The 26085-nt window shown below is 38.5% G+C and overlaps 1 protein-coding gene across 7 annotated transcripts in view; it reads right to left on the bottom strand.

The window, feature by feature from the left end:
• Positions 1 to 25056, bottom strand: part of gapvd1 (GTPase activating protein and VPS9 domains 1) — a 52974-nt gene extending 27918 nt beyond the window's left edge. For 4 of the 7 annotated variants that reach the window (XM_072682060.1, XM_072682061.1, XM_072682062.1 and 1 more), the window contains exons 1-4: positions 24687 to 25055; positions 12767 to 12982; positions 9661 to 9928; positions 8919 to 9494 (exon numbers count right to left, since the gene is read on the bottom strand). In XM_072682060.1, the coding sequence (XP_072538161.1) occupies positions 8919 to 9494; positions 9661 to 9928; positions 12767 to 12951 (1029 nt within the window). In that variant the 5' untranslated portion in view covers positions 12952 to 12982; positions 24687 to 25055. Of the gene's footprint in view, positions 1 to 8918; positions 9495 to 9660; positions 9929 to 12766; positions 12983 to 24686 lie in introns of all 7 variants that reach the window. The other 3 variants (XM_072682057.1, XM_072682059.1, XM_072682058.1) reach the window with 2 other exon arrangements.
• Between the last annotated feature and the right edge of the window lie 1029 nt (positions 25057 to 26085).

Below are 26085 nucleotides of genomic sequence, written 5' to 3'. Positions count from 1 at the left end.
TCCTATGCTAAAAGCGTCCACAGTCCTCCATCTGGGTTAATGCAGTTAGAGGTGAAAAGATTGTGTATAAAAGGTAACAGTAGAGCATCCAAAATTATGTTTGTGTGATGTCAGGTGCTCCACCTTCAGATGAAGGGAAGATTACTCCATCACATCACAGCTGGGGGTCTTCATGTTCCCTCCACTGCCGGAGATTCATGGATGCTGGTGCAATTGTGATATGAGACGGGACATGAAATTCTGGTCTTAGTCTTAGATCTCATCTGGCATGCTTACTCTATCAGGAGGTTGCAGAAGTGCTGAAATGGAGGTGGTAATTGGGAGGTAACTGCAAGGGAACTGCTTTAGGGATTTAGGTGGCATAGTCACATATTACAAAAATGTACCTAAACCCAGAGCTACTTTTCTACAGAGGACCTATAATGTCAATGGCAAAATGTAGAGGTTTGTTAATGTAAAATGTAAATGGGGTGGATATAATAGACATGTTCCTAAAGTGTGCTGTTTGCATGGTGGATGTGACTTTTTCAAAGCAAGAACTACAGTATTTTGTGACATGCATACACAGAAGGTAAAAAAAAGAACTGATCGATCACACTTTTCAATCACATTAAGTGGTAGAATATTCTTAGCAATGTTATGTCATTGACCCGCTGGGATGTTTTGTCATTCAGTATTGCATACAGTCATACAGTACCTCTGTATTGTGAACTGTCTGAGCTGTTTCTTAAGATGCGACAGTAGGTTGAGAGTGACAGGTTCAGTACTTCAAAGTATGAAACCATTTGGGATACCATAGCAACCGCCTAGCAACACTATATCAACACCTAAGCAGCCACAGAACCCATGAAGCAACCACACTCATACACCCCACAAACACTAGGACAAGTGTCCAACAATTTGAACACTATACAGTATAACTTAAGTATCTTAATATTGTAAACATAAAACTTTATTGAGCTTGAATGAAACTGTCTGTCACAGTACTGCACATATTGCACATAGGACGACATACATTGTTAGAATAAATATAACAAAGGTTACAGAATATCCTTGAAAAGTTATTACGATTTTTCCAAAATGGATTTGAATTTGTTTGTTTCATCACACAAGACAAAAAAAAAAAAAAAAAAAAAAAAACTTGCACTATACACTCTTGATAGTATAGTGACAGACCTGCTTAATGAAAGTTATGGGCACTTTGGATATACCTATATTTCTATAGTTAAGTCCACTCAGGACTTAAAGTAGACCTGTGGGCCCAAACACATCCAGATCTTTATTTCAATCATTTAGGTTCCATTTGAGAATGCAGAATACTTCAGAAATAAATAGATATATAAACAGAATACTGCAGAATACTGGGGAAATTATAAAATAAATAAAATTATAAATAATAATTGTCACCACAATCTTGTAATTAAAAAAAAAGGAAGATACATATACATTCAGGAGTTCCAAAGCATGTTCAACAGGTATACACTAGGCTGTTTCCAAAGTGCCCATGACTCAATAAAAAAAAAAAAAAAAAGAAATTATATATATATATATACACAGTGGGGAGAACAAGTATTTGATACACTGCTGATTTTTCAGGTTTTCCCACTTGCAAAGCATGTAGAAGACTGTAATTTTTATCATAGGTACTCTTCAACTGTGAGTGATGGAATCTAAAACAAAAATCCAGAAAAATACATTGTATGATTTTTAAATAATTAATTTCCATTTTATTGTGGGAAATAAGTATTTGATACACCAGAAAAAGAAACTTAATATTTGGTACAGAAACCTTTGTTTGCAATTACAGAGATGAGACGTTTCCTGTAGTTCTTGACAAGGTTTGCACACACTGCAGCAGGGATTTTGGCCCACTCCTCCATACAGATCTCCTCCAGAGCCTTCAGGTTTCGTGGCTGTCGCTGGGCCACACAGACTTTAAGCTCCCTCCAAAGATTTTCTATTGGATTCAGGTCTGGAGACTGGCTAGGCCACTCCAGGACCTTAAGATGTTTCCTACGGAGCCACTCTTTAGTTGCCCTGGCTGTGTGTTTTGGGTCGTTATCATGCTGGAAGACCCAGCCACGACCCATCTTCAGTGCTCTTACTGAGGGAAGGAGGTTGTTGGCCAAAATCTCACGATACATGGCCCCATCCATCCTTCCCACAATACGGTGCAGTCGTCCTGTCCCCTTTGCAGAAAAGCATCCCCAAAGAATGATGTTTCCACCGCCATGCTTCACGGTTGGGATGGTGTTCTTGGGGTTGTACTCATCATTCTTCTTCCTCCAAACATGACGAGTGGAGTTTAAACCAAAAAGTTCTATTTTTGTCTCATCAGACCACATGACCTTCTCCCATTCCTCCTCTGGATCATTCAGATGGTCATTTGCAAACTTTAGACGGGCTTTGACATGCGTTGGCTTGAGGAAGGGCACCTTGCGTGCACTGCAGGATTTTAATCCTTGACGGCGTAGAGTGTTACTGATTGTTTTCTTTGAGACTGTGGTCCCAGCTCTATTCAGGTCATTGACCAGGTCCTGCCGTGTAATTCTGGGCTCATTCCTCACCTTCCTCAAGATCATTGATGCTCCACGAGGTGAGATCTTGCATGGCGCCCCAGACCGAGGGAGATTATCCGTTATTTTGCATTTCTTCCATTTTCTAATAATTGCACCAACAGTTGTTGCCTTCTCACCAAGCTGCTTGCCTATTGTCCTGTAGCCCATCCCAGCCTTGTGCAGGTCTACAATTTTATCCCTGATGTCCTTACAAAGCTCTCTGGTCTTGGGCATTGTGGAGATGCTGGAGTCTGACTGATTGAGTGTGTGGACAGGTGTCTTTTATACAGGTAACGAGTTCAAACAGGTGCAGTTAATACAGGTAATGAGTGGAGAACAGGAGGGCTTCTTAAAGAAGAAGTAACATGTCTGTGAGAGCCAAAATTCTTACTGGTTGATAGATGATCAAATACTTATTTCCCACAATAAAATGGAAATTAATTATTTAAAAATCATACAATGTATTTTACTGGATTTTTGTTTTAGATTCCATCACTCACAGTTGAAGAGTACCTATGATAAAAATTACAGTCTTCTACATGCTTTGCAAGTGGGAAAACCTGAAAAATCAGCAGTGTATCAAATACTTGTTCTCCCCACTGTGTGTGTGTATATATATATATATATATATATATATATATATATATATATATATATATATATACACACACACACACACACACACACACACACACACACACATATATATACACATACATACATACATACATACACACACACATATATATATATTTTTTACGTGTGTGTGTATATATATATATATATATATATATATATATATATATATATATATATATATATATATATATACACACACACACACTTTTTTTTTTTTTTTTTTTACGTGTGTGTGTATATATATATATATATATATATATATATATATATATATATATATATATATATATATATATATATATATATACACACACACACACACATACACACACTATACTATGTCACTATACAATATACAGGCCTTGTGTGAAGACAAATTCAAGCATCAATCAATCATCAAGGATGAAAAGATACAAAACAGTACAAATGCACCAAAAACTTTTCCAACACCACCAAATAGACATTCAAGGTTTTTAGAGGCAAAAGTCTAAACCAGAATCCTGACACTAGCCTGTCTTCCAGCCGAGGTGTAAGTTGTGTCCACAGATGGGGGAGGGTAGAAGCTGAAGGTCCTGGGAGAAGAAGAGGTAGGAGAGATATTAAGTAGGGGAGTGCCAGATCAAGCTGTTTCACTGCAAGACACCGATAGGACAACATGAATAAAATGACAAATAAATAAAATGAGCAACATTTTGCTAACAAAATAACAGCTGACCCCTTTTTTTGACCCTGAATCTTCCAGAAAGATTCAGGGTCATCAAAAGCAGCACAACCACACATGCCCATAGCCTTTCCCCCAGAGCTGTATTGCTCATCAACTACAGTGGACACCACAAACTAAACAAACCTAATAACTGTTCATACAGCGGGGAAAAAAAGTATTTAGTCAGTCACCAATTGTGCAAGTTCTCCCACTTAAAAAGAGGAGAGAGGCCTGTAATTGACATCATAGGTAGACCTCAACTATGAGAGACAAAATGAGAAAATCACATTGTCTGATTTTTAAAGAATTTATTTGCAAATAATGGTGGAAAATAATTATTTGGTCAATAGCAAAAGTTAATCTCAATACTTTGTTATATTTCCTTTGTTGGCAATAACAGAGGTTGTTATACAGAGGAACGTTTTCTGTAAGTGTTCACAAGGTTGGCACACCCAGTTGCTGGTATGTTGGCCCATTCCTCCATGCAGATCTCCTCTAGAGCAGTGATGTTTTGGGGCTGTCGGCGGGCAACACAGACTTTCAACTCCCTCCAAAAGGTGTTCTACGGGGTTGAGATCTGGAGACTGGGTAGGCCACTCCAGGACCTTGAAATGCTTCTTACGAAGCCACTCCTTTATTGCCCTGGCAGTGTGCTTGGGATCATTGTCATGCTGGAAGACCCAGCCACGTTTCATCGTCAATGCCCTTGCTGATGGAAGGAGGTTTGCACTCAAAATCTCACAATACATGGCCTCATACATTCTTTCATGTTCACCGACCAGTCGTCCTAGTCCCTTTGCAGAGAAACAGCCCCAAAGCATGATGTTGCCACCCCTATGCTTCACAGTTGGTATGGTGTTCTTTGGATGCAACTCAGCATTCACTCTCCTCCAAACACAACAAGAGTTGTGTTTGTACCAAACAGTACTACTTTGGTTTCATCGGACCATAAGACATTCTCCCAATACTCTTCCGGAACATCCAAATGCTCTCTAGCAAACTTCAGACATGCCCGGATATGTACTGGCTTAAGCAGGGGAACACGTCTGGCACTGCAAGATCTGAGTCCCTGGCGGCGTAGCGCGTTACTGACGGTAGCCTTTGTAACGTTGGTCCCAGCTTTCTGCAGGTCATTCACTAGGTCCCCCGTGTGGTTCTGGGATTTTTGCTCACCGTTCTTGTGATCATTTTGACCCCACGGGCTGAGATCTTGCGTGGAGCCCCTGATCGAGAGATTAGCAGTGGTCTTGTAGGTCTCCCATTTTCTGATTATTGCTCCCACAGTAGATTTCTTCACACCAAGCTGCTTGTCTATTGCAGATTCAGTCTTCCCAGCCTGGTGCAGGTCTACAATTTTGTTTCTGGTGTCCTTCAACAGCTCTTTGGTCTTCACCATAGTGGAGTTTGGAGTGTGACTGTTGTGGGCAGGTGTCTTTTATACTCTTAACGAGCTCAAACAAGTGCCATTAATACAGGTAATGAGTGGAGGACAGAAAAGCCTCTTAAAGAAGTTACAGGTCTGTGACAGCCAGAAATCTTGCTTGTTTGTAGGTGACCAAATACTTATTTTCCACCATTATTTGCAAATAAATTCTTTAAAAATCAGACAATGTGATTTTCAGATATTTTTTTCTCATTTTGTTTCTCATAGTTGAGGTCTACCTATGATGTCAATTACAGGCCTCTCTCATGTTTTTAAGTGGGAGAACTTGCACAATTGGTGACTGACTAAATACTTTTTTTCCCTCACTGTATTATTCAGTAAAATTCTGTTTGTATTATAGTTTTTATAGTATATATGTACTCAGACCTGCATATGTTTAGATTTATACTTGCACAGACAATCACATCTCTTATACTCTTCTTAGGGGGGTTTATTATTCCTTATTCTATTTATTGCAATCTTAATTAAATTGATCCTTCCATAAAATATTTTGAATAGTCTTCCTGCTTGCGTGAAACATCTAGTACATTATGCTTTACGCCTTGGTGATTGTATACATGTATACATAAAGTGCTTCTGATTCTGACAAGAAAACAAGCATAAATTACATACAGTTGGGCTAAATCAATACGGAAATGCTACATGTGTAATACATACAGTGTATCACAAATACAGATATTTAAGTATATCTTTTCATGGGACAACACTGACAAAATGACACTTTGACACCGGCAACGAAAGTGAGTACCCCCCTAAGAGACTACACCCCTAAATGTCCAAATTGAGCACTGCTTGTCATTTTCCCTTCAAAATGTCATGTGACTCGTTAGTGTTACTAGGTTTCAGGTGTGCATAGGGAGCAGGTGTGTTCAATTTTGTAGTACAGCTCTCACACTCTCTCATACTGGTCACTGAAAGTTCCAACATGGCACCTCATGGCAAAGAACTCTCTGAGGATCTTAAAAGACAAATTGTTGCACTACATAAAGTTGGCCAAGAAGATTGCCAACAGCCTGAAACTGAGCTGCAGCACAGTGGCCAAGATCATCCAGCGTTTTAAAAGAGCAGGGTCCACTCCGAACAGACTTCGCGTTGGTCGTCCAAAGAAGCTAAGTGCACGTGCTCAGCGGCCCATCCAAATGCTGTCTTTGAAAGATAGGCGTAGAAGTGCGGTCAGCATTGCTGCAGAGATTGAAGTAGTAGTGGGGGGGGGGTCAGCCTGTCCGTGCTCAGACCATACGCCGCACACTACGTCAAATTGGTCTGCATGGCTGTCACCCCAGAAGGAAGCCTCTTCCTCTTGTACACAAGAAAGCCCACAAACAGTTTGCTGAAGACATGTCAACAAAGGACATGGATTACTGGAACCATGTCCTATGGTCTGATGAGACCAAGATTAATTTGTTTGGTTCAGATGGTCTCAAACATGTGTGATGGCAATTAGGTGAGGAGTACAAAGATAAGTGTGTCATGCCTACAGTCAAGCATATTGGTGGGAATGCCATGGTCTGGGGCTGCATGAGTGCAGCAGGTGTTGGGGAGTTACATTTCATTGAGGGACACATGAACTCCAATATGTACTGTGAAATACTGAAGCAGAGCATGATCCTCTCCCTCCGGAAACTGGGTCGCAGGGCAGTGTTCCAGCATGATAATGACCCCAAACACTCCTCTAAGACGATCAATGCTTTATTGAAGAGGCTGAGGGTAAAGGTGATGGACTGGCCAAGCATGTCTCCAGACCTAAATCCAATAGAACATCTTTGGGTAATCCTCAAGCGGAAGGTGGAGGAGCACAAAGTCTCAAATCTGCCAGCTCCGTGATGTTGTCATGGAGGAGTGGAAAAGCATTCCAGAGGCAACCTGTGAAGCTCTGGTAAAATCCATGCCCAGGGAGAGTTAAGGCAGTTCTGGAAAATAATGGCGGCCACACTAAATATTGACACTTCAGGAACTTTCACTAAGGGGTGTACTCACTTTTGTTGCCGGTGGTTTAGACATTAATGGCTGTTTATTGAATTATTTTCAGGGAAGAATAAATTTACACTGTTATATAAACTGCGCACAGACTACTTTTCATTGTGTCAAAGTGTCATTTTGTCAGTGTTGCCCCATGAAAAGATATACTTAAATATCTGCAGAAATGTGAGGGGTGTACTCACTTATGGGATACACTGTATGCTAAATTTTACACTGCACTGCATGGTTAACAACAGGATTACGGTAGAGTAAATATACTTAACATGTATTAGACATTCTCTAATGTACACACCTTAATTTAGATGCATGATGTAGATGTAACTTACTTGTCGACCACAGCGTAAAATCCGTGCAGGAACGCCATCCCTTTAAATGTCAGCAGCCACTGCAACGTCGCTCTTTAAGAGCATCCAGCTGATCCTTCCAGATATACAACTTCTCTTGAAACTCAGCCACAGTACATTTCCATCTTACTATGTCCAAAATTGTTCAACACTTACTGGCCAAATAACGAATATGAAGTTAAAATAACCATGTCTAAACTCTTGGCTGGATCTACGGTCGCTGTAGGTTGTGTGTAGACGGCTTAGAGGGAGGAAAAGAATTATAATATCAAATAAAAAAATATTTAAAAAAAAAAACGATAACGCCAGATAACCACCCACAAGCTCACAAAGGGGTGCTTCTGCACAAACAGGTTAATTAGCTTGTTATGTCATCACTAGGAAATGCCATCACTAGGAAATGCTATGCCATCTAGGAAAAAGTGAATTCTTCTGAATTATCTGGATTACTTGAATTATTATCTATAAAGTGTCCTCAAAATATAACAACTAACACACTGACAATTATACCGTTCATGTTTTTCACTGAGCACATTTGGTAGAGGAAAAACTTTAAAAACTATTTAGAGGTTTGGACTAGAATTGGTATTTTGCTGTGTAAGGATCTATGAGCACACAGGGTAAAGGTACCATTTGGTATTGCATTTCCTTTTCTGTACAAGACGTAGTATCTGCTCAATTTAATTGTCTCAAAGATATTAGCAATTAAAGAAAACTGATGCATTACAAGTGTTCAACATTACATTGAGTGTCCTCAATTGTAGAAATCCAAATAAAGTTAAGGTCTTATTAGGATATGTGTGGATCTCAGGGTAACAAACCATAGCAGAGGAACTGATGCTCTAATAGCATATCTCAAACTGAATCACATACTGTCTTTCCAGTATTCGCTGATTGTTTTCCATTGGTCTTTGGGTAACACATTCTACACAGCAAGATAGAATGAATAGAATGAAACCACCATTCAGTACACCTCACTTTTCACACACTCACTATTCTCTGACTAAAAGATGTGTGGTGAAATACGAACACACCTAACTCTGCTCTGTCAAGTTCATTTCATTTCTAAACTTATGTCAGTAGAACATCAGTTTCCTGGGTACTTTGGAATATCATCACCCTGGATACAAATATCTTCTAAATGAACAAATACGAATGGGTGTCTATGTTGCAAAACAGGGTATAAACACTACCTAGCACAGCTGTAACATATGATGGTTAATCTGACAAACTGGCATGACAGATCCTACCTGCATGAGATTGAAGCGTGCCACTTCATTGATTGGAGCATCTGAGATAATTCCATATTGTTCAGGGTTCACAATGGCTGGGCAGATGAAGCATGTCAGCAGCAGGTCTGTGCACATAGTTTTCACCTCCCCCACATCCAGCCTCTCCACTCGTGCCAGAGTCTTGTACATCTGAGACACAATCCAGCGCAAGCTCTGGGGAAAGCAGTAGGTATTCTGCTTCAGGTAGCCAATAAAGGAGTTGACCAGGGCCACTAGCTTGGCTTCGTTGTTTTCCACAGCGGTCTGCACTTTTCGACGGTAAGCATCAGACCCTTTCTCCCCAAATAGGCGCTCTTGTTGGGTGGAGGTAAATCGTTCAGTCAGCTTTGCTGGGTCAGTCTCCAAGTGATCTTCATCCTCCACTAGTAACTGCATTATGGGCTCATGTAAAGTAGCAGTGAGGAAGAGTTTGGCAGAATACAGGCCTTCAGAGAAAAGCTTGAAAAGGATGCTAAAGGCACACGTGCCCCGCCGCAGTAGACGCCGAGGGTTGTCACTCTCCTTAAGCTCAAATTCAACTAGGTAACGTAGGACCTAGGTGAAAAGGTGAAAATAATTTTCAGTCAAGATGGCACAACCAGAAGCAGTTATTGCAATGCAACTAAATAAATTATAGCTTAGAATGCAATCAAATAACCTGTCACATTCATTATTGGAGATGTGCACTACATAAAACAAAACATTCCATTTATGTACATACCTGCAGCAAGTAGCTCTCATCCTCTTGCATGATACAGTTGCCATAGAGTGAGGTAAAAACTGTGTGGATCACTCCTTGTGTATATTCCTGGTTAAGCCTCTCCCCAGCAACAAGACAGGAGGCCACTAAACGTGGATTCTCCCTTAGCCGCCCAAGGAATTCTCCATAAACGCTCTCTTGAAAGCCCAGCGTCTTATATCCATCCACAAATTGTGTGTCCTCTAAAACCTTGGCATGCTGACAGCATTCGGCCGGGGAGGCTTCTGCACTGTTGAAAAGATATATAAAAGAGGTACAATTTGATATGTTACAGTGAGCAGAAAGTTAAACATGCCATTCTGAATCTAGAAAAAAAAATGTGTATGGTGGTATTAGAGGTATGAAAAGGTTTGGGCATCCCTGATCATTTTGATGATTTTCCTTTATAAATCATTGGCTGTTCCGATCAGCAATTTTAGTTAAATATCTTATAGCAGACGAACAGTGATATTTGAGAAATGAAATTAAGTTTATAGGATTTACAAAAATATTAATAATTATTAATAATAATATTATTGTGCAATAATTATTTAAACAAAATTAGGCAGGTGAATGCATTTGGGCACCCTTAGTTCTATTGATTTGAATACCTTTAGCTCATTGACCCTTGACCTACATACACATTTACACTTACATTTACAGCATTTAGCAGACGCTCTTATCCAGAGCGACTTACAAAGTGCTTTGCTATTTACCCAAGAAAAGCCTTAGCTAGTTTGAATAGACTAATAATTCAAAAGATACCTCTAAGCTTAGACATTGCTAAACACAATACAATAAGGCGACCATAGAACTATTCGTCCAAGTACTCTCTGAAGAGGTGGGTCTTCAGTTTGCGTTTGAAGACAGCGAGCGACTCGGCCGTTTGGACACCCAGGGGCAGCTCGTTCCACCACTTTGGTGCCAGGACAGAACAGAGCCTGGACGCTTGTCCTCCGCGGATTTTGAGGGATGGCGGGTTGAGCCGAGCCATACTTGAAGCTCGAAGGGCTCTTGGTGCGGATCGGCTTTTGACCATTGCCATCAGGTATGGAGGGGCTGGTCCGTTCTTGGCTTTGTAGGCCACCGTCAGGGTTTTAAATACACAGGTGAATCCAATTATAAGGAGGTTGTTAAGGTGGCCAATTGCAAGTTTTTCACCTCTATGCTCCCCTTTGCTCCTCTGAAAACAACGATTGTTCAACATCATGGTTTAGGGGAAGGATACAAAAAGCTATCTCAGATATTTCAGCTGTCAAGTTTCAACTGTGAGGAACATATTGAGGAAATGGAAGACCACAGGCACAGTTCTAGTTAAGGCCAGAAGTGGCAGGCCAAGAACAATCTCAGATAGGCAGAGGCAAAGGATGGTGAGAAGAGTCAGTCAACCCACAGACCAGCTCCAAAGACCTACATCATCTTGCTGCAGATGGTGTCACTGTGCATCGTTCAACTATTCAGCGCACTTCGCACAAGGAGAGGCTGTATGGGAGAGTAAAAAAGCCTTTTCTGCACACGCACAAACGGTCACTTGAGGTATGCTAAAGCACATTTGGTCAAGCCAGCTTTATTTTAAAATATGGTGCTGTGGGCCGATGAAACCAAAATTGAGTTATTTGGACATGACATAAGGGGTGGTATGCCAAAAAAGAACAGCATTCCAAGACAAAAACTTGCTACCCACAGTAAAATCTGGTGGCAGTTCCATCATGCTGTGGGGCCGTGTGGCCAGTGCAGGTACTGGGAATCTTGTAAAAGTTGAGGGTCGCATGGATTGCAGTCAATATCAGAAGATTCTTGAGAACAATGTTCAAGAACCAGTGACAAAGTTTAAGTTGCGCTGGGGCTGGATACTTCAAGACAGCGACCCTAAACGCTGCTCAAAATCTACTAAGGCATTTATGTAGAGGAATAAGTACAACATTTTGGAATGGCCATATCAGTCCCCAGACCTGAATATTATTGAAAATCTGTGGTGTGATTTAAAGCGGGCTGTGCATGCTCGGATACCATCAAACCTGATTGAACCGAAGATGTTTTTAATGTACCAAATGTACCAAAATACTTTCAACCAGAATCCAGACTCTCATTGGAAGCTATAGGAAGTGTTTAGAGGTTATTTCTGCAAAAGGAGGATCTACTAAATGTTGATGTCATTTTCCTGTTGGGGTGCACAAATTTATGCACCTGCCTAATTCCGTTTAAATAATTATTGCACACTTTCAGTAAATCTCAAACTTCATTTCACTTCTCAAATATCACCGTGTTCGTCTGCTATATGATATATTTAACTGAAATTGCTGATCCGAACAACCAATGACTTATAAAGGAAAATCATCACAATTATCAAGAGTGCCCAAACTTTTTCATACCACTGTATATTTTTTTACAATCATCCATAAATATATGTATATCTGTATGACATTATCTGACTGGGCAACCTGTGTGGTCAGTGTTTAGTACTACCCCCTTCAGCAAGTATCAATATAAATTCACTACTCTTCCTTGCTAAAAGTTTCCAGCCTCGTCACATATTCTGAAGACAATCTATTCGTGATTAAATTGGGAGGATAAAAAGACAAACCACAAACTAGATAAAACAAAATCTGCATTTCAGGAAACAATGTTCACTAATTTAAATATATCGTGTTCGAGGTGTAGACTCCTGAACTTGGATTCAGCTGTGGGAGAAGCTATGTAATGTGAAATGTGACCTCACTAAACATGAGGACCAGACACCTTAGCATTAAGAAAATAAGAAGGTTTACAAATGACACCATAGCTTCACCTTTCATAAGCAAAATCTGTAAATCTCTGTACCCTCCAACCCTCTAACCCTCATCTAACATCTGATTCTGTTGACGCTCTGATGATCAACTAAAACTCAATAGTTGTTAAATGTTATGGATAAGACTGTATCGGGTAAAATTAAAACCATATCAAAAAACTTCATATTTAAGGCAAACAAACACTACCCCAAACATGTATAGGTTATCAGCCCTAGAGAAGAGCTTTTTGTAAACTTTACCTTTGCTGAACAATAACATATCAATTATTGTGATTTTTTTATCTAGTGAGGTAGGTTTACCTGGTAAGGATGAGGCGGTCAAGGTTAATCCTCTGTTGCTTGGCTATCCAAGCTGCACGGTAGAGCCTCTCTGCTGTCTTCAGCACCTCACCATTGAGCCGTTGGATAAGTTGTTTCTCTGAAGCCACATACAGTCTTTCTTGCTTCAGGTGGTGGGCCAGAGTGTGGATGTCTGGCTTCACCATTTTTTTTACCTAAGCCAAAGATAGGGTCACACTGTTGACAGAAAAGCTGCTTAGAAAATGTATTACAATCATTCAGGCAGTTTTTGTAATTATGAATCACTACTAACACAGGTAAAGCATGCCAATAAAGTAAGACTGATTTTGCTATGAAAACATGCTATTGTATTGCAGTTAATTGCTCTTAATGTCACAATATCACAGGATGGTATTAGTAAAAGTGCCTGGTCTCTTCAGCCTGCCAGATCTTTCTACATCATTACTGGATGAAAGTACATCACGTTACTCCCCCTTTATTTCGTTTTATTTGAACAAAACCCAATTTTATGACAAATTACTCAAAGCAGGAACACTATATGCAGTATTTCAGGAACACTATATGCAGTATGTTGTTATACCAAAATTCTGTTTATTGGCTGAATAGCCAGCTGCTAACATAGTTTAATCCACATTATTTAAATAGGCAACATATAGTTTATAAACCAAAATACACAATATTTAGAGTGAATACATATTTTATACTGAAAGTTGACCAATTGAACCCCGCAGAAATGCTGCATTTCTTGTTTTCAGCCCATAATAAATATGAAGTGCATGACTATTTATGTGGCAAATAAACTTTGATTTTACTTAGTAACAAGTTCGTGGAGTAAACCCTCATGCAAAATTATGCAATATTAACATATTTGCCAGCACATTTATAGCAGTGACTACCACCTTAAAAGATTAGAGATTATAGACAGACTATAACAGGTATTTTGTTTAGTGACTGAGCTGCTAGAGTAAAAGAGCTTAAAAACAAACAAACAAAAAAATAATAATAGAAACACAACCAATAAAGGGTAAGAGTTCTATGGGGCAAAATATTTTACTACATTTCTGAACACTAGAGGGGAATGCTGTTTTTAGCCATTCTGTGAAAAAAATGCTTACTTTCTAAAGGCACTGGGAACTAGCTCAAGTTCCTCTTTTCACTTCTCTAAACCTAGAGGCGCATAAGATCAGACACCACTATAGCAGGTAAAACAGACAAGAACTAAAAGAGAATGTGTGTCAGACTCTGTTGGGTGAGGGGGTGGGAGCTTTGCAAGAGAAGGCCCTGAAAGAACTCTAATTTAAACTATTAATTCACTTACCGCAAAATGTTTTATTTTAATCAAGACTGTTGGTAACAGTATAGGTGACTTGAGTGGACTAGTTAGGCAGCAGGTCTTGTGCAAAATACTTGTGACTAGGCTATTCATGCAGTGGAGTTAACACGTTTTAAACCAGCTCCACTGTTGAGACAGGAAACATATGTTTAGCTAAGTAACTGCATCAGTGATATTGTGCTACTTTGGCACGGCATGGCCAAAATAAGCTTGCAGTGTCATCTGAACTGGCTTAAGCATAGTGGGTAAGCATAGTGCGCTCCCCCCCCCCCTTCAAATTTGTGCTTCAAATTTGTATACTAAAAGTGATTACATTCAAAATGGTTTCCTGTAAAGGAATTATTTCTTAATTTTCACTGTGAAATTCAACAAAATGCATCACTTGAACAGGGATGATGGTTGGTGTGGCGCAACAGATAACACCACTGCCTGCCACTGAGCTACCACACCATGTGGGAGACTGGGGTTTGATTCTTGGTGACTATGCTGCGCTACATCAATAAGAGTCCTTGGGCAAGACTCGTAACACTACACTCACCCACCTCTGTAATACGATTAACCTTGTAAGTCGCTCTGGATAAGAGCGTCAGCTAAATGCCATAAATGAAATGAAAATGAAATTAAATTAATGATTCAAATGTGTGCAAAAGACTGTGTGAGAACTCAAAATGAAAGTTATTTCACTACCTGTGTTTGGCTATAGACTCTTCCACTTCACTGATGAGTGACTGACCACTGAAAATCTCACAGCTCATGAACTGGAAGGCTTCTCACAGACAAGGCCGTACAAAATTATTTAAATTTGATTCTAAATCTAAAGTGTTTTTTTTTTTTAAATAAAATTAAAAAACTCTGAAGGTAAATGGTTAAAAACTGTAAAGATGCACAGACGAAACAGCATTGAATGCTACACTAATAATGGGTAAAGTTTGGACTGTTGGACATACAGCAATGTTGACTAGGGATGTTACGATACCAGAAATCTGGTAGTCAGGCCAAATGCCACTGAAATACCACACTTCCCAAATATGAGTGCAAATAGCCTAGGTACTATAAGACAAAGTAAGTACTATAAGACAAAGTATTAACACTACAAAAACAGTGGAATGAGCCTCCATGTTATGAAATTTACTTAACCTGTTATGGCACAACATGTCAACTGTGGTCCCCAGTCTGAACATAAAACACAAACCGGTAAAAATCTTGGCTTCACTTCTAGGTATAAGGAAGTCAGATCCGCGTGGCACTTCTAGTGTTAAGAAAACCACAGAGGTTGCTGCACACCCAGCGTGCAAATATCACTGGTTATGAGCCATAGTAGTGTTACCTTAAGTTAAAATTTCCTTTGTGAATGCAACTTACAAACAGTGATAACTCGCTTACCTTGGATTCTGTATACAGAGCTGGATGTCGACCTTTGAGGTAATTAAATAGGTTTTTGGTACCATAGGAAGCTAGTATAGTCCAGTTTCTAGAATGTTTATTTGTGTTCATTTTGTTACAAAAGTATTTACTCTCATGACATCCTCAGGTGGGAGCATCTCTCCACAAATGGATATAAGTGATAGAATACCTTTGCCGTTTCACAAGCAAGTTACAACCAAATTGGGTAGTTTTGGTGGCGTGTGGCCCACACCAGACATAAAATACATTTATAATACATTTATAAAAATGGGAATATGTGGAGCTAAAGGTAAAAAGAAAAGGGCACATTACACACTGAAGGGCTATTGAGACCACATCTCCTGCATTCACTGTTCATTCCTCACATTTACAGGTGTCCAGGTGATTTCCTGACGAAACCTGACAACAGTGCAGCACCAGTCCAAGGTCTCATAAATCTTCCTTGATGTTTTTTGCAGTTAGTTGAGGATTTTGGTTTGCTTGCTCAACAGCTCAGCAGTTGTGCTGCATTGACTTGATATGGTTTGCATGTTGGGCGTGTGTAGAACCAGCTGCAAATTAGTGTTTACTTACTGGGGGCTGTTACTGCATTAACTTTACCATCACCCAGGAGTATGTGTACAGGAAATAACCATAAAAATACTTCTTTATGATGAAAGGGTGTTGTAGTTCCTTAAACTCCCAGGAAGTGATTTCAGTTTCTCACTTATTTCCCCTACGAATTATTAGGTTTGGTTGATTTTGCATTTACCTGTTACTTTAGGTGTACTACAAATAAACAAATACATTTGCTATTTTCTATACACATAAATGTTGCACTAGATGTGGCTTTCTTATATTTGTTCTTAAAACTTGGACTTCAGACTATGATTCCAGACTGTTTTAGCATAATAAAACCTAACAAACACAATAAGAGTATACAATAAGAGTCAACTTATAAGCTACAATTAATCCTTCTGTATGTGTTTTTATAGAACTAACACTGTTACCACTGCCAACATGTTAATACAGAGTAAGTAACTGCCGCATGTTTCACATTTTGTGGTAAATTAACATGTTCAGAATTCTATATGTTCTGTTCTGTGTACATTTCTCCTGTACATCCCTGAATCCTCTGAATTACAAATTCATTTAAGAATAGTAATGACACATGAAAGCAAATGCTATATCGCATCAGTTAGACATCAGTAAGCTACATCAAATTGGTGAAGGAAGTTGGCTTGTCCTCAGTTCACTGCATAGAAGCATTAGTGTAAATGTAGCAATATTAATATTTTGAGCCAAATCGTCCACTGGGTTTAACTGGCTTCTTTTACAGGAGTAAAACTGAGGAATATGTTGGCTGAAAGCTCCAGATCAATAATCAGATCATATGGACACATTCTGGCACATTCTAACTGACTTTCTCTTGTATTATACATTCAATTTTGGGTGTATTGGACCATGTTTGTCAAAAAAAATTAAACTTTGAGCTCCAAATAACATTGCAATTTAATTATGTCAGGAAGATGTTGACAGTCTTTAGAATGTTCTAGAAACCTCAACAAATCAGTACATATGAAATTAAGTATAGATTGTGTATAAGGAGCACTGGTTCATTTTGACAAACTCTGACTTCCTTTCCTTTTTTTCCCCATCTCTGTACAGAATCCTAAAATTGTATAAGACCTTGTTATGTCCCACAGGCCAATGCAGTAAAAGGCCTCATCGCAACGCAAACCACTTTGTTGTTTAACCTTTAAGCTCAATTTGGACAATTAAGCTCTTTCTTCTAGATTTTTGGGTAAACTGAATCATATGCAAAACCTACCTTTGCAAACTAATCATCAAAACAGTCTGAACCTTAATAATTATTTTTAAAAAGTGGACGTTTGTAAACAATATGGTCAACATATGCAAATAAATTCTTTTCAACTAGAAGCAAATTTATTTATAAAATACATTTTGCCTCATAACTTAACAAGACTTGTTCAGCACATGATTCTGAGGTGGATTCTGAGTTTGGCACAACCTGGATGTTGTTTCTATCTAAGAACTGTCAAATAACCAGTAAAGTTTCAAAACGACTGTCTACCAGAGGGCGCTATACAAAAAAAACAAACAGCTCTCATTATACTTTGAACTTGGCCATATGAAACATGCTTCATTCTATGTATGCATCAGGACTTCACGAGTGAAAAAAATACTCAAGCACACTAAACGTGATCATGTTTCAGTAAATTAAAGTGTACTTGTAGCCACACAAATGATCAGTGCACTTATAAGTGCTAAAATGGAATAACTTATTTTTATAACTTATTTTATTTGAACAGAAAAAAGCATAACCTAGTGTGAACTGTACTGTAGTAAAATGTAACTATTTTAAGTACACTTAGGTGCACAGACTTAGTCAAGTATTTAAGACAATAAAATTAAATACTTTATAATAAACACACACACCAAAAAGTATTTAGTATTCAGCCACTGATTGTGCAAGTTCTCCTTAGAAAGATGAGAGGTTTGTAATTTTAAATCATATGTACACTTCAACTACGAGAGACAAAATGAGAAAAAAAATCCATGAAATTACATTATAGGATTTTTAAAGAATGTATTTGTAAATTATGGTGGAAAATAAGTATTTGGTCAATAACAAAAGTTCAACTCATTACTTTGTGACATAACCTTTGTTTGAGGTCAAACATTTCCTGTAAATCTTCACCAGGTTTGCACACACTGTAGCTGGAATTTTGTCCCATTCCTCTAGAGCAGTGATTTTTTAGGGCTAGGCCACTCCAGGATCTTGAAATGCTTTTCACAGAGCCACTCCTTCGTTGCCAAGCAGTGTGTTTGGGATCACGGACATGCCATAGCCACGTTCTATTCTTCTTCCTCCAAACATGATGAGTTGAGTTTTTACCAAAAAGGTCTATTTCGGTTTCATAATACTCTTCTGGATCATCCATATGCTCACTGGCAAACTTCAGACAGGCCTGGACATGTACTGGCTTAAGCAGGGGGACACGCCTGGCACTGCAGGATTTGAGTCCCTCTCGGCGTAGTGTGTTACTGATGGTAGCCTTTGTTACTTTGGTCCCAGCTTTCTGCAGATCATACATCAGGTACCTCCGTGTAGTTATGGGATTTATGTTCACAGTTCTCATTATCATTTTAACCCCACGGGATGAGATCTTGCGTGGGGCCCCAGACTGAGTGAGATTATCAATGGTCTTATATGTCTTCCATTTTCTTACAATTGCTCCCACAGTTGATTTATTGACCAACCTGCTTGCCTATTGTAGATTCACTCTTCCCAGCCTGGTGCAGGTCTACAATTATCATCCTGGTGTTCTTCGACAGCTCTTTCACCTGTCCACGGCCTTAAACAGTCAGACTCCAAACTTAACCATGGCCAACATGGTAAAGTTTGGAGTCTGACTGTTTAAGGCCGGGGACAGGTGTCTTTCATACAGATAACGAGGTCAAACAGGTGCCATTAATAAAGGTAATGAGTGGAGGACAGAAGATCTTCTTAAAGATGTTACAGGTCTGTGAGAGCCAGAAATCCTGCTTGTTTGTGGGTGACCAAATACTTAGTTTCCACAATAATTTACAAATAAATTCTTTAAAAATCCTACAATGTGATTTCCTGGATTTTTTTCCTCATTTTGTCTCTCAGAGTTAAAGTGTACCTATGATGAAATTTACAGATCTCGCTCATCTTTCTAGATAGAAGAACTTGCAGAATCAGTGGCTGACTACATACTTTTTGGCCCCACTGTGTGTGTGTGTGTGTGTGTGTATACAGGGAATATATTACTTATCACAAGAGTAAGCAACAGATCTGCTTAGTTTTGGACATTTCACAAACTTGGTGTATACATAGACTCATTGGGCCTATTGTGCTGGTTCTTTAGGCCTCATTGGGCTTATAGGGCCTGAGCATGAGGTGCTTTAAACCCTAGTGCTAGTTTGAATTTTCAATATTCCTATTGTGTTGTGTAATGTTGCTATTGTGTTGCTGGGGGATTTTGTGATCTCTTAGGTGGTTGCTATGGTGTTGCTAGGTGGTTACGGTGGTATTCCAGGTTGATGCTAATGTGTTGCTAAGTGGTTCAATTGCTATAGTATCCCAAGTGGTTGCTAAGGGAGTTGCTCTGCTATTGCTATAGTAACCAATGCAGATGCTGTTTCTATGCGTTTTATCCCAGGTAGTTGCCAAGTATACACTTTGGTATACCATGTGGTTGCTAAGGCGTTTCTAGGCTGTTGCTTTAGAATTTGCTATGGTATTTTGGTGGTAGCTAAGGTGGTAGTGTGGTTTTATAAGTGTGGTGTCAAGGGTGTGGTGTAGAGTGTGCAGTTTCATATGTGCAGATTATAGAGAGATAGCTATAGATAGAAAGACAGTTGTAAAGATACAGGCGGACAGACAGAGGTTCTGAAGACTGAGGGACAGAGAGAAAGTAGGGCTCAAAGCATAAGCACAATGCCGGCAAACTGGTTCAAGCCGGTGTATACTTGATGTCACAATTGCTCATTATGAGTCTATGCAATATTGTTCTAGCCTTTCTTTAAGATCTTAAATTTTCTATGTAGCTATAATACTTTAAGTCATAGCCGCCGTGCCATTTACAAGGCCGACACAACAATGGTTTAATCAGCAGGTATTTTAAAGGTTTATCCAGTCCAAATTTTAACTTATTGAAATAGATTTTTTAATCCAATATAGTGTTCCAGACAAAAATTCAAACATCTTGCAATTTAATATTTGTATCCATGACACTTGAAATAGGGCTGTATATCTTGGTCCAGATTCTCCCCAAGTAAGTGCAACAGCACTCAAAAATGCTCAAAATTGTTGAAAATAAAATGATATTATGTAATCCTCAGACAAAGTATTGGTTCATTTTGAACCCCCCGTTGTGACCAATGCAGTTCCAATCAATTTGGCCACTGGAGAGCTATTCATTTTCATATCAAATTTTCAAATTTTTACCTTTTGACAGAAAAACGGGAAAAATGCAGTATTTCAGACAAATTCAGAAATAAAAGTTTGCTTAATAAATACTTAGTTTATTCATGATTGTTAAATGGCTAATGAACTGACATTTAAAAACCTATTTGAAAACAGGAATACTATTTGTAGGTTAATATTGGCTTATTTTACAACTGAAGTTTATTACCAAAAAGGAATATTGGGCAAAACAGAAGTAAAGAACAATAATGTAAAACTGATTTCTTTGAACCTGAAATTTTAAAAAGAAAACAATGTGATTAACAGCAGTTTTACCCCAGGAAGCCTTTAGTTTTCAACATTATTGTAGCATGTTCAGAAAACATTTGGAACCCCCGTCTGTGTGCGCATAATGTAGAGAGGGAGACAAATTAGCATGTGCTAAGCTATCTCCAAAACTGTGCCATTTACTATATAGCACACAACTTTGGGATTCTTCCGTCTTGTAGTGGTGTCCCAAAGCAGAAAAGGTAGTAGTGGAGTCCCAGAGAAGAATTTTCAGTGCACTATACCAATCCTATAATGCATCACAATATGTTTTGTACAAGTGATACACCCTAGCAACATGGAATACCTATAATTCATTGCACTGTTCGATCTAAAGTTTCGCCGCAGCCTTTCTAAGGAAGACAGGCGTCAAGATTCTTTATGCATACTGAGATGTCAGAAATCATTTATTATCTGGTCGAATTCTGTTTCCTGGTGTTTCGGATTTTCACATATAGGCGATATTGAATAGGTCACAGATTTGATCACAACGCTAGCCTACTGCCACTAAAAACACAGAGCATTTTTTTGAGGCACTTGAGGAGGTACATAGTTTCATTGTGTCTAGAACAGATACCTCGGGTCGTGCAAGTGGCTAATCTTAGTCAAGTAAAGAAGACCTCTGAGTCGCGGCACTTCTAGCAGCTTCTCTGGCAGTCATGCCACGGTTTCTGAAGTCATGCCCGAGGTCACGCGTGAGAGCCCAACACCATTCTGCATGAATGCAAAAGCAGTCTGTTGTGCATTGGAATTAGCAGTAAATCTCATCATCGTCTTACTTAAATAAAAAGGTGTGGAAAACTAGTCAATAGTTGCAGACTGCTCTAAATTTTAATGAATTCATTTTATTGTAAATTAAAGCCTGTGGTGGAGTAGATGGACGCTAGTGTTTCAGGGTGCTCCCGTGTCTGTGTTACCTTCTGGCTCTCTCCTTTTAATTAGGCTGTTATAGTCAGACTTGCCGGAGTTGTCAGCCAATTCTGATATTGCTCAACCATTACTTTACCTTCTCTGAATAAATGGTCACCCAGTCATCCAGCCCAACCAGCTGGAAGACTAACAGCTGAGGGGCCACTCCACGTGCGTCAGACCAGCTACCACCTACCAGTCCAACCACCAGGCCCTTTTGTTAATAATTTATACATAGTTCTGACCAGAGGAGGATGGGTCCCCCTTGTGTGTCTTGGTTTCTCCCAAGGTTTCTTTCTCCAGCTGTCAGGGAATTTTCCCTTGCCACTGTCGCCGTTGGCTTGCTCACTAAGGGTCTTTTTTCATGTCTTCTTACATTGTTGATTTATTGTCACTTACTAATTACTGATTGTGTAAAGCTGCGTTGTGACAACAATAGTTGTAAAAAGCGCTATACAAATAATCTGATTTGATTTTAAGCTTAAAGGGTACCAGAGTCAAGAAAAACTATTATTTAGTAGTCATCAATATTGTTTGTTCATATTAAAACAATGTAAAATTTAAGGTAGAACATAGATAATTTTTGTTACAAAATATTGCACTTACAATTTACAAACACTGCGACTGCTGCTCCACTTTGGCTTAGTGAGCTACCTTTAAGCTCATTTACATTGAACAGCTATATAAACTAGATTTAAATATCCTGAAAGAACTACAACAGTGCTTGAATTGTGGCAAGTAGAAAGAATGTGAGCTTGGCTATGTTGATGCTGTATAGTTATAAGCATGTATATCTTTATTTTAAATTACAAAACATTTCAATTAAGATCAATATTATAGTATGAGAATAATATTTTATTGTAACATCACTTATGCTGCTGGAACCCATGCCTTTTGCTCTAAAGATTCTGCAGTGTAGATGCTGGTGATCCTAATGGGTATGCTCACCCTATAATTTTAAATAACTTTAAAACATCACAGGGAGCGCTTTATAAAAAGATTCAGCTGCAAGAGGCACACATCTTGCAAAAAGGAAGGTAATACTATAAATGGGCGACAGTATCAAGATACATATAATCATCAATCTTTTACAACATAAAAAAAATCAAAGATATTATACTAAAAAAAAAAAAAGCACATTTGCACCACAATACAAATTGTCACACTGGCCACTTCATGGGTGAAACATTTTTCTGATCTACATTGCAAACCTGGATAACAGTTTATTTTTTGGTTATTAGTTTTGTTTTGTTTTATGAAGTGGTCAGACCTCTCATACATGACTTCGTTGTTGTTAAGTCCCAATCTATATGCAGCCTATTCCAAATTACTATGCACCAAATATGATCATGAGATGTATCCAGAGACTGTGTACTAAAACACTTTAATAAATAAAAATGTAATTATGTACATTTCATATGTATTATGTACATTGTTGTGTGGCACAACTAGCAATCTTCACATGGTGCAACTAGGTAAAATATTCAATTAAATCAATGAATAATAGGTTACAGTAAACAAACAGTTGATTATGATGTGAATATATATTTTATTTAATGCTTAAACAAATATTTGGTTGCCCCAACTGACATTTTTGAGCAGTTAAGTTACAGCTAAAAATTTAAACATTTAATAAATGAATCTTGTTCAAACAAACTGCTCCAGACTAAAACATATTCAGACAGTATATAGAGATTTAGTCATGCAGTCATCTTAACACATAGCGATAAAAAAAAAAGTTTACTTTGAAACACCAACTGACTATCCTTTTTTTACCCTTTTTATATAGCTAGGCAACTTGTCAGAAGGAACTACAAAAGCAACATTTGTGCATGTGAATTCAAAGCACTTTAAAAGTACTTTTTACAAAGCTACATACACGTGAAGCAGATTACACTCCTGATCGTAAACATATATATATATATATATATATATATATATATATAAACACATATATATATATATATATATATATATATATATATATATATATATATATATATATAAACATATATTTTTTAGTGTTTCTAAAATTACGTTCACAATTGCAACTCTAGAACGGCAAGTCCATATAAAATCGAATCATGACCTTTCAAACGCAAAATCAGCAGTAGCAGGAAAGTAGCTAGGTAGGTAGCATAGCTAGCTAATTACGTTTTCAAACGGAAATAATGTCAATGTCACTAAATTTAACATCTAACCAGGCAGACGTATACGCCAAAACAGGTTAGCTTTAGTCATAGCTTAAGTCACTAGTCATAATACAAGATGGGCGAGTTTTAGCTATCAAGTCGCTAGCATTAGCTACATAGCCAGCCGGCCATTAAGAGACTAGACATAATTTCTAGTGATATTACTAATTTCACCATGCATAGTCCATATGGAAAGCACCAGCTAGCGCTAAGTAACCCAAAATAAAAATCAGATTAATAAGTCACGTAGCTACTAATAAGCTACTTGACTGTGTTACTGCGGAAATAGCAAATATGGCTAGCTAACTAGCTAGTGCTAGCTAGCTGTTCTTCAACAAAGCCTTGCCTTATTTGTGCAGTTAACGTAGCTAACCTTTGCAGTTACAATACGCATCGGTCATTAGCATTCAAGTTACTAACTTTGATCGGCAAAACGATACTAGCCAGATATGTAGACTGTCAGTTATTTCTGCCTGGCCAAGTGCAAAACAGGATAGCTAAGGTTAGCTAGATAGCTAGCTAGCTAGTTAGTAACTAGCTAGCGCTACAAAACTCAACATATATGAACATCAAATACTGTTCGGATACGTCGCTAGCTAACTAGCTAGTTAGCTACAATTACAAGTGTACATTCAGCAGGTTAGTCGAATAACGCTGGTAGCTAAATATGTAGCTAGCTAGCACTTGCAAGTCCATGTCTTTGGAAAAACAGCGTTAAAATTGTAGGTAGCTATCTAGCTAGCGTTAGCTACCTAGCTATAGGTTAGCAAAATGACGTCTAGATCTACACAGCAACGCAGCACAAAAAGCTTCACTTACCAACAACTCGGCTGTTTACAATGCACTGTCGGTTATGTGTTTGCTCTTCGGTAGCTATAATCCTCTGTCCCTTCTTCCAAGATCCCACTACAGCCTGTTTAAAGACCTATACCTAGCTAAAAGAGATCACCCCGTGTTGCTACGACTAGCAGTCTCTCACAACTGCAGATGTCATCACCGTGAGTCTTGCATCCGCATGCGTATAATATAGCTAGCTACCATAAAATAGAATTAAAAATATATACTAGCTAGCTAAGTAACTGTGCGCGCAGCCATGTGCCATCGCTTAAGTACCCTACTAAAGTACCAGAATTACGGCGTATGATTTTATGCTCAAATTACAATAAAAGAACGTTGCTTACTTATGTCAAATACCTTTTCACCAGCAAGTGGCGCTTAAGTCTCAAAAACGCAGAAATAATGACAGTGCCTAAAGTGGAAAATGGTCATTTATATTAAACTGCAACCTAAACATATTCATTAAGTTATGATTTTTATTTTAATAATGATTTATGTCCTAATCTAATTTTATTTGCAAAATTTCGGATCCACTAGACATTCTCATCCACGTTCATTTATTCAAATAATAAGCTTGAGTTCTGATTTAGAATCATTACGTCCGCCATTTTAATCACCGCTGCGAAATGTTAAAGAACCCTCCTTACCAAAATGTTTTCTTTTACATTATTGTGGTAATTGTACGTACAGGTTAAAAGTCTTTCGATTGTTTTGGTGATCATTTTCCCGGCGCTGTTGTTCCAGAGAACCATTCTGTCTATTTGTCATTCTGGCTCTTCCTTTTTAGCCAGGGTGTTATAGGATGGACGGCCATAGTAACTGTCTGCATTTTGTTACATCCTATATATTGCAAGACTGTCAACTCTGATGAATATGTACGAGCTTGGTAGTTATGTAGATATTCGATATTCAGCGGATATTTGTTCGCCCCCTCCTCGTGCTTACATTTATAAACATAAATGTCTAAATCGTGCCGACATGGTGTAAAAACATTCACAAACGGGTCTGTCAGTGACTAACCTTAACAATTTTATCAGTTTAATGGATGGGTTTTTGTTGCACTTTTCTGAACAAGCATGTAGTGAATCTCTTAAACCGATCAATTACTACTGTGACGCATCCAAAAGACGTTAAAATCTCTGATCACTTGTAGTGTACACACCTTACGGCCGTAATATATCATACCTAGGTTGAACTGGTTGATTTTTTTATGTAATAAATTGCTACTGTGCCACATCCATATGACATATAGGGTGAAACCGATATGAACCGAAATGAGAAAGTCTACGGCGGATTTCCTGTGTGCGTCACTGAACTGCTGTTCCTGTCCTTCCCGTTGCGTCACAAAACAAAATTAAACTCTTGATTTTGCAGTTCATGT

This window comes from Salminus brasiliensis, chromosome 6 (genome assembly GCF_030463535.1).
Source record: "Salminus brasiliensis chromosome 6, fSalBra1.hap2, whole genome shotgun sequence".
Classification (NCBI taxonomy): domain Eukaryota; kingdom Metazoa; phylum Chordata; class Actinopteri; order Characiformes; family Bryconidae; genus Salminus; species Salminus brasiliensis.
Note: the sequence above shows the minus strand (reverse complement) of the source record. Positions and strands in the feature narration are given on the sequence as shown.